The sequence below is a fragment of the Monodon monoceros genome, unplaced genomic scaffold (assembly GCF_005190385.1).
Source record: "Monodon monoceros isolate NGI ecotype Baffin Bay Population unplaced genomic scaffold, NGI_Narwhal_1 Super_Scaffold_20, whole genome shotgun sequence".
Taxonomy (NCBI): Eukaryota; Metazoa; Chordata; class Mammalia; order Artiodactyla; family Monodontidae; genus Monodon; species Monodon monoceros.
The window spans coordinates 30532020-30550075 of record NW_021703777.1 but is presented as its reverse complement, the minus strand read 5'-3'; the positions used below and the strand labels follow the sequence as shown (position 1 = coordinate 30550075).

The 18056-nt window shown below is 50.8% G+C and overlaps 2 protein-coding genes across 5 annotated transcripts in view; one reads left to right on the top strand and one right to left on the bottom strand.

Annotated features, from left to right (window-relative positions):
• GATB (glutamyl-tRNA amidotransferase subunit B) overlaps positions 1 to 582 on the top strand; it is a 77908-nt gene extending 77326 nt beyond the window's left edge. Inside the window, exon 15 of the transcript XR_003795537.1 lies at positions 65 to 582. The gene's annotated coding sequence lies outside the window, so the exon portion shown is untranslated. The remainder of the gene's footprint in view (positions 1 to 64) is intronic.
• Positions 583 to 3402: 2820 nt separating this feature from the next.
• The window catches only part of FAM160A1 (family with sequence similarity 160 member A1), a 277730-nt gene continuing 263076 nt past the window's right edge, over positions 3403 to 18056 (bottom strand). For 3 of the 4 annotated variants that reach the window (XM_029234817.1, XM_029234820.1, XM_029234819.1), the window contains 4 exons: positions 16730 to 17860; positions 9904 to 10082; positions 9509 to 9647; positions 3403 to 3707 (listed from right to left, as the gene is read on the bottom strand). In XM_029234817.1, coding sequence (XP_029090650.1) covers positions 3448 to 3707; positions 9509 to 9647; positions 9904 to 10082; positions 16730 to 17860 — 1709 coding nt within the window. In that variant the 3' untranslated portion in view covers positions 3403 to 3447. The remainder of the gene's footprint in view (positions 3708 to 9508; positions 9648 to 9903; positions 10083 to 16729; positions 17861 to 18056) is intronic. The other variant, XM_029234818.1, reaches the window with a different exon arrangement.

Genomic DNA, 18056 nt, shown 5'->3' with positions numbered 1-18056 from the left:
CCCGAGTACCATGGGCTGCCCAAAATGAACAGGTAACCTGAACGGTCACGTATCCTGTCTCTAGATTCTGCTCATAAGAGGATGCTCTCCTGACAACACCCTGGAGCCAGGATGTCTTAATGGACTGAAAATCAACAACTGCATCAGACCTAAGTAAAAGCCACTTGATGAGGAAAAGGTACCCCTGAGGACCCGCGGAAGAAGTGAATGCGTCCTCCCTACACGTGACAGAGGCATCGATTCCAACCCCAGCTCGTCAACGTATTTTACTAAGTCAAATGGGGACCATTTCACAATTCCTCTAAATACCGGGGAAGGAAAGGAAGTGTACCTACTAATAAAACCACATCTCTGATTGGTTACTCCAGCATTCCCATTTCATGTCTGGGAATCTGTAATTCACTCCATAAAACTGTATTTTAGGCTAAACTCGATCTGGAATCGCTTTAAAATTTTAAAAACAAACGTTTTTAAACATTTGGCCACTTCCAAAAATCAGTTTTAAGTATCCCAGTGCTCTCCTATATTTTGAAGCACAAAATCCACTCCACCTAGAACTTTACGTCAGACTCTGAGTTATGAATCAAGGTGAAGGATGTGATGCTCCAGGAACCCGTGACTCACCTCCGCTGCCCGGGGCCACCAGGCTCGACACAGCGACGCCAACCTCAGGGGCTGCACCAAAGCCCCTGTCCACTGAGTCCTGGGGGCCTGTCGCGTGCAAAGGCATCCACGCACTGGCACATTTTAAAGCATGCCAAGTATCGTTCAAAATCCTTCCCCAAACTCATCGCAAAAGAGATTTCTAAGGGTGTCACCTATTACTTTATGACTAGAACATTCTACTTCATTACCGAGATATTTCCCATCAAGGAATTCCCATCGCCACCCCCTGCTGTTCAGTATCTTCCTATCTGCCTAGATCAATGTTCATTCCTCCAAACCCCCCAGGATTTGTTCTTCTCCTATTTTAGCTTCCGGTCTCTGCTGTGTTCCCTCTCGCATGTCCACACCACCCCCAAACCATCCTTAACCTAACCCACCTGGCTGTTCCCCTCAACTGCATGGGTCTACCAGTTCCCTAGAATATATTTCCAGGCCCATTTTCTGACTTCATTTTGAGAAACGCTGGACTCAGTACTCTGGTGGAGGGCTGCAGGGGTTTCAGAAACCTGAACCAGCGTCCACCTCCAAATAGGTTGGGTTGTCATGTGGGTTTGCTACCAGCACCCCACCATGGGAGTGAGTTAGTTAATTTTCCTGCCTCTCACCCCACACCGGTCATCTCTGTCCTCCTTTAAAGCAAATCTACTTTTTTTATAAGTACCTACTTAAAAAAATACTCTTTCCCAGATGATGCCTTCCACAAAGGGGACTGTGGTTTTCTATAATAGAGCAACATGGACTCAAGGAGAAGAATCGACACCATCACCAGATAATGGAGAGATGTGGAAATCAGACCAGAAAGCTGAAGAATACGGCTCTCAGACGTGACTTTAGCTTCCTATGTACCTGGTGAGTCCAAACTGGAAGATACATACTTGTGCAAAGCAAAGTTGGAGGATAATACATTACAGCTGAAACTCATCTTCTGTTCCTCTCTCTCCACCTCTGAGCCACTGACTTTTCCAGTAGAGACACTTATGCAAGTGCAAGTGGATGTCGGGAAGCCAAGAGCAGGCCAGTCCGCTGGGCCTCGCACATTCTGGCTGCTGCACCGCAGCCGGGCAAACCATCTTTCAAGACAGACAAGTTTGGAGTCAGAAATGTACAACGAATCACTATCTTTGGTTCCTTGCCTAGACTTGCAAGCACCGCGAAGCAGGACTCCTGAGAGCCATCCAGCCCCGGCCAGAGCTCCTGAGGCTTCATTCCAGGACTGGCTCACTCGCTTCAAAATCCCTGAAACACAAAAGGCAGCCTCGGCTCTGCAGCGTCTCAGATGTGCGTCTCTCCTCCACGCCCTTCCTGTACTAGGGCCTGATTGATTAAAACCAAACCAGTGCTCCTGAGGCACCACCACCAGCCCTGTGACCACCCCCGGGGCTCAGCAAGATGCCCACAGAAAGAATAGAGACCCGGGGCTTCCAATTTCCTTCCAAACCGGGTGTGTGTGTGTGGGGGGGGGGGGGGTCACCCTGCTTACGTGCTTCTCACCTGCCCACAGTACAGGAGAGTGGAATCTAATATCCATGCATATCAGTCGTTTATTGTCTCGTTCTTTTTTAGCCCACAATTATTTTGTGTTTGCCCCTCTGTCTGTGGTAGGAAGACCATGGCTCTAAGTATAATTACACCTGGCAGAGCAGGCTGCAGAGCAGAGAAGCACTAATACATCACGGTGGGGCCTCGTGATGAACCCCATTACTCAGAAGGTAGCGTTTCTGTGTGGAGTGAGGCCCCAGCAGGCACTTGGCTTGGCGGGGCTCCCTGCGACCTGTTTGCCTTTACATCCTGGTTCCCTAAGTGGCTGTACAGTTCCTGTTTCTCCACAAAGTGCAACATATTAGAAAAAGCAAACAGATTTTAAAATAATAATTACCAAGGTTTGTACAGATTGTATTTAGTTTACTTTTATCCTTTCCCCCACACCATACCCCTCCAAAAAAACCCACTATGAGACAGTGTCACAGACGAACCAGTTTGTTTTTCATAAAACACTTAAAAAAATAATGATGGCTGTCTTCTTACATAAGCATATACCACGCTTTGTTCACACCAATCAAAGTCCTAAAAGCCAGAGTAACATTTTGCATAGGCATAGTTCATCTTGTGCAAATCTTACTAAAATAAGGCTATTTTCAGTGTTTAGGTAGTGATATACTGAGCAAAGAAAGCTCTGGAGCAACAAGAACGTTTCCCTGCATTCCAAATTCTCTCCAACTACATCTGACTTCCCAGGCAGAGAGCTGAGACCAGTGGATTTGCCTGCGCTGTAAGGCAACACGTGTCGGGCGGAATACAAGTCTTGGAAGTAAAATACAAAGGGACGGATGCTGTGTGCTTGTGTGACGGAGGCAAGAAGGGCTCCATCTTTATTCTTCTCCTAATAAGAAGACGGAAGCCACGACGCAGAAGGCCACAGGGGCAGGTGTGCGTTCTTACGTGCTGTTGAAGGGCCTTCTGAGGTGGACACCTCCAGAAATCACTGCCTCCCGGTGTTCGCTGGGTGTGATCTAAGCTGCAAGCTGAGTGACTCCGAGGGATGGGAGACTAAGGACCAAGAACTCTGAGGAGGAAAAACTGAGCCAAGACTTAGATTCTAGGGGCTACAAGGTGGGAAGATCCGGCTGGCGAGAGGAGGCACCCAGAAAACCCCCCTCCCCACGTATCAAGTATCGTCAGGAAGTCTCAAAGTAGAGGTGTCTGTAAGCAGCTTTGCATTTAACGTTCAGTCACGGCACTAAAACCTTAAAAAAACAAGAAACTCTATTTGAAAAGAAAAAGCTAACAGTAGCTGTCATCCGAGTCGCCCAGGATCTTGCAGCAGAGAATGGAGTGTTCCTGGGCCAAGGCAGCCAGCTCCTTCAGGAACTCGGGGAAGAGGGCGGCCGCCAGCATGGTGTCCCGCACGGGCGGGGGCAGGCTGGGGGGCACCCCGGCCACCTTGGCTCTGTTTGTCAGGAAGGGCTGAAGCACTCGTGGGGGGCCATCCAGAAAACTCCGGCCGCTCCCTGTCCTGGAGGCGTCCTGAACGGGATCTGAAACTAGAAGGAAGACAGCCATGGTGATCCTCCAGAGCCCTTTCCGCCCACCCCTTAAATGAAGTGTGTGTGTTGGGGGGTGTGGAGTGGAGTGTCTCGTGCGAGTTCAGCTCCCGCTCTGACTGGAGCCTCAAGACACGGCCCCCAGTCACCCCCTCACACCACTCTGAGACACACGGATCTGCCCAGATCAGCTCCAGCACTGGGCATGTGACATGAGAGTTTGATCCCAAATCCTGTAGGAGGGCCTTCATGTAGAAACTGTGGCAAGAATATAGGTTTATCAAGAACCCTCCCCGCCCAGGGCCTGGCGAGGGGGGAGAAGGAAAAAGTCACGTCCTGCGGCCGCTTCAACCAAGTGAGGACACAGGTCACTGCGACGGTTATTTAGGGGTGTCCAGGGGCTCCACCTGTTCTCCCGGCCTCCCAGGGTCGGGGTGACCGTCCGCCCTTTGCCAGCTGAGCCCTGACCACCCGGCAGAGCTGCAGGAGGCCACCTGGGTTATACACACCACACCCTGCCGTCCGCAGCCCAGGCTCCAGCCTCCTGGGCTCCCTGCTGACCGCCAGCCCCTTCTGGCCAGGACTTCCAGCCTTTGTGGAGAATAGAATGGAAGAAGGCTTTTAAAGGCTGGAAATAACGGAGAGGAAGCTGGGTGCTGATAAGACCAGACTGGGAACTTCCCACCACCGTGGGCAGCTCGTGGCAGCAAGTGGCTTGGACCTTCCATTCAAGGAAGGTTTCCAGGAGTTTCCATTTCAGTTTCAAAAATGTAGGTCTAAGATGATATGAACCAAACTTCAACATACCCAAGTGATTTGCATTTTCATATCAAATCAGTTTTACCAATTAAAATGTTTCAACTTTCCCAACTATTTAATTCCTGAAGCTCTCCGGCCTTCACATTGACAGGAATTATTTATGCCTTCTTCTGCCCCCGACTCAAACAGACTCATTACTCCTTATAAATCATTATATTCAAGCTCTTCATTATTTTGGCTGCTTTTTAGAATTCAGTCCCATTTTTCAACACTCTTCTCAGAGTGTCGCTTAACTGTGGTACTAAAAATTCTTGACATTTATAGTACTTTCCACATCTCACTACTATCGTCGTTAGTGTTAAAAAAAAAACTTCCGCTTTACTGCTTCAAATATCCTTTTAGATTAAAGCTTATCACAGTTCATGCCATAAAGAACTGGAGAAGTTGTTGAGAATCTGCTGCTACCTTTCAGCAGAAACTCACAATATGTCTTGACAACAGAGTGAGGACGAAAGTGTTGACCTCCCTGAGCACACTGCCACCCTTGGGGGACCACGCCTGAGTATCTCCACCCCAGCCCTCCAGCACTGCGGCACCCGGCTCTCCAAAGGGCCCAGCGAGGCTCACTGAGGAAGCTGGGCTGATGCCGCAGGGGATGGGACACTCCGGGCACCAGCCCCAGAGCCACACTGCTCGTGCTGGTTCCCCCACCTGGCATTCCCTTGCCCGTGTCTGCACACCTAAACCTCACCAGGCTTAGACTCTGCCACTTACTGGCTGAGTGACACCAGGCAAGTTGCTTTACCTCTCTGTACTTAATGTCCTCATCTGTCAAAATCTCACGGCTGTAAGGATTAAGTGAGTCAATAGGTATGATGTACACAAGGACCTCTTGGTAAGTGTCAGCCATCACACCACCGTCAACTCAGCCGTCACTGACTTTACAGACCACTCCCATTTCCTGCCCTGGAAGTGATCCCCTGCTCTAGCCTCCCACTCATTTTATTTACCAACTGGGGCTTGCAGTGCCCTTCAGACTTGCGTCGCTGTTTATGCTCTTTCTCCTCTACCAGACTTCCAGGTTTCTGAGAGCTGAGCCCCTAAACGACGTGTCCCTCATGGCCCCTAACACGCTTCCTCATCCACAGAAGAAGCTAATAAACATTTGCTGAATGAACGAGGGAAGGGACCGACCAATGTCAGGTCCTCCCTATACCTGATCTTACTGGAGCTGGTTCATTTCCTCATCTCCCGTCTTCCTCTTTCAAATTCACTCCTCTTTTCCCCCAGAAGGGCTTTTGTGGATCATTTATCTAGCTCGATCCATGAATTTAAAAAGCGTCATCGCTTAGGCTCATTTACCTAGCTTGAATCTAAGAATCAACACTGTCTTCGCTAATGAAGGCAGGCGGGAGCCCAGGGAGGGAGACGGAGGGCCAGCAGGGAAGTCCTGGTGGTGGTTCTGTCCCGTCAGCGTGGGACTGGCCCTTCCGTGAGTCAGACTCAACTCAAAAACAAGGAGACCCGAGTTATGGTCCCTGCCTGGCAACTAGCTAATCATACAACGTCTCAGTTTCCTTTTCCACAAGATGGAGATAATACCTACCTGGTCCCCTTCTAGAATTAGAGATCAGTGAAAGGGCTCTGAATACAGCTAAATACTAGAAAATACCACCTCTGTGGTTTGAGGGGAAAATGAAAAGACTGGCAAGTAGCTGAGCCTCAGAGACCAATAGTCTCAAGAGTGACAATGTGACAGGAGCACAGGAAGTCCACCCGGACTCCTCCTTCTTTTGGAAGCGTTAGGCTGGTTTCACCAGGGCCTGCGTGACGGAGCAGCTCGGGCTGCGGGCGTCCATCGTAAAAGGGCCCAGGGCACGGCTGCAGCGCCCGGAGCAGAGGCAGGGAGGAGGGAAGTATAAGTAAACGTCAGAACCGGGAGTGGTTTCCCGAAATGTTGCACTGGGTCTGAAAAGCCACAACAAAGGGTTTTCAAGATACTACTGGGAAGGCTTGAGAAGTTAGGAGAGAAATCCGTTACCCCTCACCTCCCTGTCAGCGGCATCAGACAAGGCGCACAGCGCACGGACATGGACACCCCAGTATGTGGCCTCTTACAGGATTCTAATCACTCATTGCTCTGTGTCCTGGTGAGAATAGGGCTCCCAGATTCATCTCATTTATAGGCAATCACATCACACGCAAGGCTTCAGCTTTGTACAACGGGACGGAGACCTTCGTCATTCTGTGAGTTGAGAGATTTTTGAAGTTGAGGGGAGGGTGTCCCTTTGCTAACCTGAACGAAGTTAGGAGGTTAATCTGAAAAATTCCATCAAACAGAAGTCTTCGATCCTGAGAGTAGCTTTCTACAAGTCAATGTCCCCTGAGAGTCACAGACCTTGGAAATCATCCCCCACAGCTGCCTAACTGACCACCTTACGCAGTGGGAACAAGTCCCCCCTGGGCACATATCTGGCAGCCGCCACCATCAGTGTGAGGCCAGGACAGAGCACAAGGCATGCTCACCTGGATCATGCAGGTCAAGAAGGCTGGTCAGGGTGTGTAGGCACCCGAGCTTAGTGATCCTGGCTGACCACCCGGGCCTCTAACTTCAGCTTCCTTCTATGAAAATGAAGCTAACAGCACCTTTCTTGCCCATTGCACAGTGCTGTTTGAAAAGTACAACTGTCGGGGAAAGCACTTTACAAACTGCAAGATACAAGTGAAGACCAAGCCCAGAGTGCAGTGTGGGGAGACGCAAGTCACCTTCTGTCTGGAAGACTGCAAGAACTGCCATAATCCCTTGCAGCTCTTCCCATCAAGAGGTGGGGGGTCTGCTCCACTCCTGCACCTGGGCTGACCAGTGGTTTGGCCAACAGAATACAGCAGAATCGACCCAGTGGAGTCCCGAGCTGGTGCCTCAAGAGACTGCGTGTGCTCATGCTCTCACTCTTGCAACCCTACAGCCATGAAGCTGCCAAGCCAGGGCTAACCTGCTGGATGACGAGAAACGCGGACCCCCATCACCACGGCCAGCAGCCACCCCTGTGAGCCGGGCCATCCCGGATGCCCAGCCGCCCACTGACGGCAGCCCCCGAGCGAGTCCTGCCAGCATCAGCCATGCCCGCCCGGGCCAGCAGATCACCCAGGCAACCACACAGACTCAAGAGCACACATGATGGCTTTGTCTTGAGCCCCTGAGCTTTTGTGGTAGTCTGTTACGTGCAAAAGCTAGCTGAGGCACTGCCTCTCGCAGGGTGAGTCACACAGCCTGCTCCCTGCTCAGAAGGGACAAGCCAACAGGCCGACTGTCCACGGGGCTAGGAGAGGCCACGTGGGGCCCGCAGGCCACCTTCCCACAGACGTGGGCGCTCCTCCCCTCCAGAGATGGCCCGCCTGCTCTCATCCAGGGCCAAGGCTAGAAGCTGCCCCTCATTTCACCAGTGACACAGGGCCCCCCTTTCTTTCAAAGTGTGCCTTGCGGTGTCCTAATGCCCTTCACACCCCGAGTCCTACAGCCAGAAAGGACTCGAGAGATGGAAGACAAACCCTTCACTTAAGAGTCGAGGAGAGACTTCCCTGGTGGCACAGTGGTTAAGAATCCGCCTGCCAATGCAGGGGACACGGGTTCGAGCCCTGGTCCGGGAAGATCCCACATGCCACGGAGCAACTAAGCCTGTGCACCACAACTACTGAGCTCGCGTGCCACAGTTACTGAAGCCCACGCACCTAGAGCCCGTGCTCTGCGACAAGAGAAGCCGCCGAATGAGAAGCCCGCACACTGCAACGAAGGGTAGCCCCCGCTCGATGCAACTAGAGAAAGTCCGCACACAGCAGTGAAGACCCAATGCAGCCAAAAATAAATAAATAAAATAAAATTAAAAAAGGGCTTCCCGGGTGGCGCAGTGGTTGAGAGTCCGCCTGCCGATGCGGGGGACGCGGGTTCGTGCCCTGGTGCGGGAAGATCCCACATGCCGTGGAGTGGCTGGGCCCGTGAGCCATGGCCACTGAACTTGCGCGTCCAGAGCCTGTGCTCCGCAACGGGAGAGGCCACAACAGTGAGAGGCCCGTGTACCGCAAAAAAAAAAAAAAGTCGAGGAGCACGAAGCCCAGTGAGGCCAAGTGGCCGAGATCAAACAGCTACACAGAGGCAAGGTCATGCCTTCACAGGGCTGGGGTTTTTTCAGCTTCCCTCAAAGGTTTAACACTGCCCCAAGTTACACTTCTGCCTCTCACTCCAAATCGTGTTTCCGATCACATGCTTTAGCCCCGGACCAAGAGCCCTGCTCTCTCCACTGTTCACCTGCCACAAAGAAGCCTGGCTTGTCCAGGGGAGATGAGCGAAAGCCAGTGCAACGTGGGCCGTTCCCTGGCCTGCCCTCTCACCAAGGCTGAGGCCACAGCTCAGGAGACAGCTGGCGTCAAACCTGCGCTAGCAGAGCCCACCCGAGGCCAGGCAGCCCCGTCCCCAGGCCTGGCCGCCGGCAGGGTCCTCAGGCTCCGGGTCGGCGGCCACCCCCCGCCCCCCGCCCACTTGGCCAGGCCTCCTGAGCCGATGGAAGGTGCTCTCAGGAGGGCTAAGGGGTGCATAAACTTTACTGCTCTTTACTGCTCCAAGGGAGTGGTTTTTACCTTCCAGAGCCTAAAGCACATTCATTTGGGGCCCGAGAGTATCTGGAAACATAATAAAGAGAACGGATGCCCTCCTTAGGGTAGGACCGGCCAAAAAAACGGCTCAGGGTGTGCACATAACGCTCCCTTCTGGCCCACACGTGCTAAGTTATTTATTCTAGCGGCAGTCCCCACATCACTCCTGCCCTGCACTACTCGGTTAGGAAAGCAAATGCCCCGCTAGACCCTCCAAACTGGGACCGGGCCGGGTGCGGCAGGGTAGACTTTCCTTTGGGTTTAAGGACGCTCAGGGGAGGCTCTTCCCTGCTGCTTAAAAATGGAGATCTATTTAGATGCTTTTAGGGTCCAGGAGCTGAGGCAGCACCTGTGATTCCAAGTCGGGAAGCTGGGGAAAGGGAAGAGCGGCTGACCTTTGGTGGGTGCCTCAGGGCTCGGGTCGGACAGGTCCACGCGGAAGAGCAGGTACTGCTGGGCTTGGATGAGGAGGCCCGGGAAGTCTCTCTCCCCAGAGGCGAACTGCTCAATCTTGTTTTTCACAGATGCGAGGACCTGTCAAAAGCAGCGCTAATGACGCTACCGCCTCAGCACAGACTTCCACCCTGCATCAGGACATCTGTCAGGCAGAGGCCCCGCCGCAGGGTTTTAACTGCCTGGGTGTTCTGGGGAGGACCCTCTCGAAACGTCAAACCAAACGAAGCTTCTAAAGCTTCGCAGTTTGTCTAGACAAATCAACACAACCAGCATAATAGGTAACAGAAGGGGCAGGAGAGCAAATGAATGAGAACGGGGTGGGGCAGGGCGGTACCTGGTAGAGGGAGCGCACGCTGGGCTGGAAGACCATGTTGGTGTTGAGCAGGAAGGAGCGCAAGAGGGGCTGCGGGTAGCTGGCCAGCTGCGTGATGATGCCGATGAGCAGCAAATTCACGTGCAGCGAGTTCTCCAGCATGTTCTCCAGCTTGGACAGGACCACGCTGATGAACGGGCCTGTGGAAGGACACGAGGCTTCAGGGCTGGCTGGGGACACGGGCCATCTGTCCCGAAAACCGAGGAGCCGCCAGGGCCACCGGGTGCGAACCGAATTCAGACAAGTGCAGCCGACGCGGCCAGGTCGCCTCCTGCCTCAAAACCAAACCACAAGACACACCACCGCCACGAAAAGAAAACAGAAACACGGGCGTGGTAGCTAGTATTTTGACTCCCAGAGCAGTTTTAACACTTTGAAAATTATCACAGACCTTTAAAAAAAACAGATGACCAATAATTTAATTTTTAAAATCAAAATATACTTTTCATACTATTTCTGTGTCTCCTGGGGCTGTCAGTGCTCAAAAACATGGCATTTATCACCCCGTGATGCTGCGTGCTGGAGGGCGTCCTGCAAACATCAGAGGCCATCCAAAGTTTTAGGGCTTCCCCGGTGGCGCAGTGGTTGAGAGTCCGCCTGCCGAGGCAGGGGACGCGGGTTCGTGCCCCGATCCGGGAAGATCCCACATGCCGCGGAGCGGCTGGACCCGTGAGCCATGGCCGCTGAGCCTGCGCGTCCGGAGCCTGTGCTCCGCAACGGGAGAGGCCACAACAGTGAGAGGCCCGCGTACCGCAAAAAAAAAAAAAAAATTTTAGTAACAAAAAAATCTTCGTGTCGTTAAAGAATAGCAAACACATATAACTATGTTTACCAAACAGCAGCACTGTGAACGGGGGACTGTCTGTCCCCCAAAAGCACCTGAGAAAGACTCTGTCTTGTCAGTGTCACAATGTGGAAGAACCAGAAGAAGAGAAGATCAGAGGTAAAGGTGGGCTTGGCTGTAATTTTAGAGCCATGCTTTAATTGTCAGGGGGAGGTGGGGATGAGAGGGAGAGAAGGGACTCAGTTTGGAGAGCTGGAGTTTGGTGTGTCCTAGGTTCCTTAAACAAGAAAATCCCTATCACTATAAAAGCAGTTTGTAAAACAACAATAGGCAAAAAGAAGCTGTGACTAATCTGGGTCACTAGAAAAATAATATGCTTTCTGTTTGTGTTCACTGAAGACAGGGAAAATCCAGACAATAAATCTGGCATTACTAAAACTACTTGAAGATGTTTTCCATTTTCACCGTAAAAGTGGTCCATTAAACAAAATCAATGAGAATTTTCTATTTCCCCCAGTGGAGCTATTGATAATGTCACTAAACCATGGCATATTTATGACAAACGCACATAACCCTTGATAAATAAGCATGTCTTATGAGGATTTCACCAACACTACTAAGAGTTTAACGAAAACATACTTCATCACAAGAAGTGCTTCATTCAGAAGCCTTGGATAGCGGAAAAGTTAAACCCTTTTTGTAAGAGAGCAGAAGCTGTCTGTGAGAAATGGGAACAGCACACCGCACCTGCAAGTAACAGGATAATGGCAATATTCCCGGTGCCACAAGCACAGAGGATGTCATCTTAGGGGCCTGGGAACTCAGAAGAGACACTTTCCCTTTGTGTGCTGAGATTAGCCCCAACTGCCCCATCCTTGGGGGTCGGGGGCAGAGCTCCTGAGTCACTTTCCATGACACAGGAGGTCAATGAATTCTTTGAATAGAGAGCCCTTGCTTACAAAACTGGGAGAGTTTGCCAAACACATTCAGAAACTCTGGACTGGAACCCCATTTTGAAAGCAACTTGATGGGGTTCCATCAAGAACCCCGAAAATGTCACCGGTAGCTCTTCTTAATTCTAGTCTTCCAGGCAGACAGGGGAAGGCTGCTGCTGTCCTCACTCCTTCACCCCAGACCCGGGCTTTCCCCGCAGTCCCTGGGGCTCAGCATCTATTCCCTTCCAGAGGAGTAGAGACAGGTGAATCAGGTGATACTTGGGTGGAAAGAGTCTCCTATAAAACCTGTCTCCTTAGTGGAGGCCTCAGCTTCTCTGCCATAGGCCCAGACTAGAGCTGGCCTCACCTGGCCATCCTACAAAAACGAAAGCTGCACGGTGCAGCGGCAGGGGAGAAAGTCTACAGTCCATCACTACTGAGAGGGAGGAAAAAGCCCAGCCTGCCCCCGCGCCCTGTGAGAGTCAGGGTCATCGCTGTCTCGCTTGAACGACAGAATATTAGGTCAAGGTCAGCAGATTGTCATCATAATCCACTAGCAACGTTACTTACAGCTTCTTAGGCTGTGCAGTAAGAAACATATATTAAACACTTTCAAGTTCCTGTTTTATTCTTAGTTGCTTTCTAGCACTTAAAAAAACCTCCTTAGCAAAATGCAGTTGCTAGGGGAAACTGGCAAGCCGCTGAAAACGAGAAAAGTCAGCTACAATTCAGAAAGCTACAGGTGTGGGGGGGTGATGCCGGGTGTATTTTTTCCCCTTTTCATCCAGGAAGACAGATACATTCCGCACCCATAAAATACTGAATTTTCAGAACAACTAATACTATGGCGTTTCCTTCTCTCCCCTCAAGCCCTCTTTTCCCTGCCTCAGTGGCCCCCCACCCCAGCTCCCAGACTCCAAGGGGAGCTGCCATCACCCTGCCCCTCAGCTCTGCGGAGTCCACCCGGGAACATCTCCCAAACGTGGACCGCCACCTCCTCTCTGCCTGACGCCAGAGACGCCTCATTTCTTGTCTGGACTTCAGCAACGGTTTTTCTATTTTAATAAAGACTAAAATGATTTGAAATTTCTCTGCTTCAAGCAGTATAGGAATATAAAGAACAGGCCTCCTCCCTGGAGGCAACCCATGTTAACAGATCCAAGTGTATTCTTCCAGAAATGTTTCACATACGTAATAAGTACTAATAACTGAATTATCATTCAGAACATTTATTAATCACTTATTATGTGCCAGGCAGTGTTCTAAGCACTCTTAAAGTATCAACTTACTTAAATATTCACAACAACCCTACAAAGTGTGCTTATTATTTATCCACATTTAAAGATGACCAGAATGCCAAGTGCACAGTTAGGAAATGGAGTCACAATTTTAATTCAGACCATCTGTTTCCAGTGCCAGGACTCTTAACTGACACACTATCTTGCCTCCCAGGGTCTGTGTGTGTGTGTGTGTTATCTCCTGGTATTTTTTTTAAAACAAATGATAAAATGACAACACTGTCTACACACCGTTCAGCCCCTTGCTTTTCCACTGCATAACAGCTCCCAGAGACCGTCCCACATCAGCACACACAGAACTGTCTCATTCATTCACAAGATATTTGGTTGCCATGGGTGTTGCATTAGCAAAACAGTCCCCTACTGGTGGACATATAGGTTATTTCTAGTCTCTTTCTATTATAAACAACGCTGCAATGAACATCTTTGTGTACACATCTCAGCACATCCGTGTGCGCACAGCTGTGAAAATGTTCCTAGAAACATTATTACTGGTGCATTTCAAATCCTGTTATGATGACAAGTCTCTTACTTTGATCTTCCTGGCACCAACCTCTCCTCACTCCAGTGCTCTCTCCCCACTCTCCAAGGCTGGCCTTTCCAAACACGGATCTGGTCACATCATTCGCCAACTCTGATAATTCCAGGGCATCTTCAGTGCCAGGAGCACAAGGCCCCCATTCCTCAGCGTGGCCCAAAGGCCCTCCTGGGCCGGCATCAACCAATTTTGTGGATTCCTCTCTACCCCCCAAGACCCATGCCTTGTCACCCCCATGTGCTGTCAGGCTCCTTTTCCTTGCCTGTTGTTTCCTCTGCCTGGACTGTCATTCTCAGCTCCTTTTACCCAGAAGCTTCTGTTCACTGTGCCCCTCCTCTGTGAAGCCTTTCCCACTCCCCACACAGGGCTCCCATAGGATTTGGATACAATGACTAACACATTTCTCACTAAGAGAGTATAGTTCTTTATTGACGTCTCTTCTGAAAGTCTACAAATCCCTTCATTTTTGTGTCCTTGGTACCTAGCACAGAACCTGCCAACTATTAGGGGATCAATAAAAGATTGCTGACTTCATGAATAAATAAAATTAATTAGATAAATGAAATGCAATGCTTTGATTTTGCTGAGAAGCAAATTCATTTCAGTGGAAATCAGGATTCCATGGAGAGAGGGAAGTTAAGCAAATGCTGCAGAGCAAACTCAGAAGTTTAGACACTACAAAGTTCACAAACGTGGAAAGAGAAACGACGTTTCCTGAAGCTGTGCACAAGCTTCAAAGGAGGAAACAGGCAACGTTTTAGTTAAAATTACCTATACGTACCCAAATCTCAGGTTATGTTTTGGCGGTGTTCAGGTGCATCATATTCAAACTATTGATGTTATTTTATAGGTGGTGTATTAGTTTGGTTTTTTTTTTGCCCTAAGCTATACTTTATGTCCTCAATTTGCATATCGCCCAGGGATGAAGCTCCTTGTATAGGCTGGCATTCTAAAGAACAATCTTCATTAGCAGTGGGTAGTCCTGATGTCTTGGAGAACACTGCAGACAAAGCAGGATTCCTGCTGGGGGAGAGTAAATGCGGCAGCCCTAGGGCAGAGTTGGGACTGAGCTAGGCTACTCTGCCCTCTTCCTCCCACCAAGCTCTCCCCCCTTCCCCTTATCAACTGGGAAGAGCCAGATTATCTAATCCTTTTTACTTATGATTGACTGAATTTTAATTAAAACCCATTCACACTGAAATGTTATCTCGGCTAGAACCTCAAGCCTTTTAATTGTGGAATTAAAAGCTTTCTCCCTGTTTAAATAAATTTTCAGGCATCCGTAGACAGATGAATAAAAGTTGGAGGAGGGCGGAAGAGCTCCTTGAGATCACGTTAAGCCTGCCTGGCTGGACCCGAAGATGCTGTGACTTCGTGTATTTTGGGTGATCCACGGAGGCGGGAGCATGCTCTCCGCCCACCGAGCTGCCCCCTGCTGGCCAGGGAAGGACAAGCCTCAGCTGAGGCTGCTGGAGGCTGCCTGTGGTAACAGTCATGACACGGCCCACCACCCCAGCTCAGGATCACATTTGGTCCTCCCTGAGTTAGGGCACCAAGGCCACATGGCTGGAAGCGCCAGAGCCAGGAGTCCCCACAGGCGTGACTGCAAGGCCAGTCTGTCCCGCTGAGATGTTGGCTCCTTAGGACCCTCTCCTCTAACTGAACACCATTCAGGGGTCCCACCCCAGCTGTCCCTGAGCCTGAGGACCCCTCCTCTGTGCCAGGTCCCTCCGTACCACGATTTGCAGATTTCAGATTTTGTAACAGAGCAGGACCCTGTGGGGCCTTCCCAGGACAGACCCCCTCCCCCCACCCCCGCCATGTCCTCCACCTGCCTCTTGCCTGCAGAAAAATTTTAGCCAAAGAATAAATTTAATCAGAGAAATGAGAAACTAAAAAAGCAAAGGAAAATAGTCAAGCAAGACAAAATAATAACAGTCTAGCCATGAACCAAGTCAAGGCCCTTTAGTTCCTCCTCAAGGGCTGTAGAGAATATTCTGAGCCATATCCTTTGAGCTGTTTTGTAGATACTGAAACCCTCACCAGGTGGAAGAAGTGAACTACACGATGACCTGACTGTATCCCTGACATAAGCTGCTGCAGCTCTAAGAACGGGCCACAGAGAAATGGGAACAAACCGACCCTGGCACTGAAGAGTAACTGTACTTAAAACAATCGAGATGACGATGCTGGTCAGACCACTGCGTGACTCATTTCAAGATGACTGTCAGAGCTGACTGTGCTGTTTCTGCAGGGAGCCCCCTCCCTCCGCCTATACACCCCTGAAGCTCCCCTTTAAAAGCTCTTGCCCCCTGATCGGCATTGGGGAATTGGCTTTTGGACACGAGTCCACCTTCTTCCCAGGTTGCCGGCCTCCTGAATACAGCAATCTTTCTTTTCCTACCGACAAGTACTGGCTTTGAAGCAGCGAGCAGCCATACCTGAGTTCAGTGACGATTTTACTTGGGTAATAATTTAACCATAATAATTCTATCATAATTCCTAACCTCAATCCACTTACCTGATACCCCATCCTACCCCTTTGCCTCGTCCGCGATTTCTACCTGCTGTTAGGGGTTTATCACTGGAACACAGCCACTCTTTAGCACAGTGATGAGTTTATGTGGGTCTACTCTACTTATTTTTGGATGAAGATTTTGTGATTAACTGAAATGAGCTCCCAGGCCCAGGCAAAGGCACGACTAACCCCAATGGCTTCTGCTGTGTGTACACAGCCACATTGATTCAAGGGGTATTCTGAGTACCTACTATGTGCTCTCTCCACTGTTTAGCACCAGGGATAGAGCAGAGAACAAGCCAAAACCTGTGCCCTCAGGAAGCACACATGCCAGTGGGGGAAACTGTAATTTTTTTTTTTAAATACACATAAAAGCAAATGCTAAGGAGAAAAATAAATTAGGCTAGAGGAAATGAGGCTATTAAATGATGAGACTGGATTTCTTGTGTGGTTTAGTCAGTCCTACTACTTTATCAAAGGCATATCAAGGGAAGTTACTCAACGGCAAAATGTAACCTCTAATTTGCTGGGGGAAAAAAAAACAAACGACAGAATAAGATAAAAATAAAACCACCCCTCCCTGCTGCTTACAAAAATATTCCACCCCTCTGGTAGGTAAACTGATAACGCTCCTTACCTGCACCTTCCTCACTCTCCGGGTGCAATACGTACAAGCGCTTTCAAAAGCAGAAACCACAAAGCAATTAGCGTCACCTGTGAATGGGGTGCTCTGAGTCCTCGCGGGACGGTGACCGGCAAAGGCAGCCTCATCTCTCGCTCCAAACGGGGACGGCGGGGTCTCTGCGGCAGGAGCCTCAGCTATGAAAGAGTCAAAGTCATCCCCCTCCCCTTCTGGTTCCTTCTTCCCCTCTTCTTCTTCTCCTTTGCTCTCATTTTCCTCCTCTTCGGGCTCCTTTGTAAGAAGCAACGGATCAGGAGAGGAGAAATTCTGCTCCATCAAGCCCTCGGTGCTGGAATCCAGTTCTTTAATGATTTGGTCATACTGGGCAATGAAATCTTCACCCTCGGGGTTAGTCACTGTCAGGCGTGCACCGTGCTCTGCCTCGGGGTTGGGGGCCGCTAACTCGGGGCTTGATTCCAGGGCGACTTCGGGCTCGTTCTCTCCTTCTGGTTCCTTGGACACACCGTGAAACACGTCCGAATCGTCCCTCCCATGTTCCTCCTCTGAATCTGTCTCTGGCTGAGGGCCGGGCAGGGGGCCGTTGCTCACGGGGGGACCCTGGACCTGGGTCTGGGCTTGGGTTGGGGGCCTCGCGGCATCCTGCCGTGAACCGGCATCCTTCTCAGCACACAACCTGTACACCATCACGTCATCCTGGAAGTCGGACTCTTCGATGTAGGCCCCTTTGAAGAGCAGGATGGCGTTCTTCTTCATCTCCCGGATGTGTCTGGGAGGATCCACGGGGGCCGGGGGGCCCGAGTTCTCTGCATCCTCATACGGCCCAGGGCAGCCCCCACCCACCCCCGAGGAGATCCCGGTGTCGTAGCTGTCGTCCCACTCCAGCTCCGTGTGGCTCTTCTCCTTTCCGGGAGCCAGCTGGGGCCCCGTCGTTCCGGGGACCTGCTGCGGGAGGCTGAGCACAGGGTAGGTGGCGCTGGGAGCCCTCTCCTCGGGCGGGCCCAGCAGAGCCGGGCAAAGCGCCTCGGGGTCGGGGGAGTCCCCATCGTACAGGGCGGACCACACGTGGCAATCCCGTGTGCAGCGGAGGATGTTGGTGTGGGCCTCCCAGAGGTACTGCAGGTAGCTGATGTCCAAGGCTTTGCCGTACTCCACGATGCAGGCCGACGGCGAGAACGCCTCGGGGGGCAGCTGCTCCGAGGGCCCTGCCCCGGGAGACACACAAGTCAGAACCGGGCAGGGGGACACAGGCAATGGATGGGAATGCAACTCATCCGGCTGCCAAGGCTTTGTCCCAACAGCTACTTTGGTTCTAATAATTTCTGATTAAATGATTTCCAAACAATATAAAAAGTTAGATTTTAATAGGGAAAAATAAGAATAGAAACTCTATCCTCATAG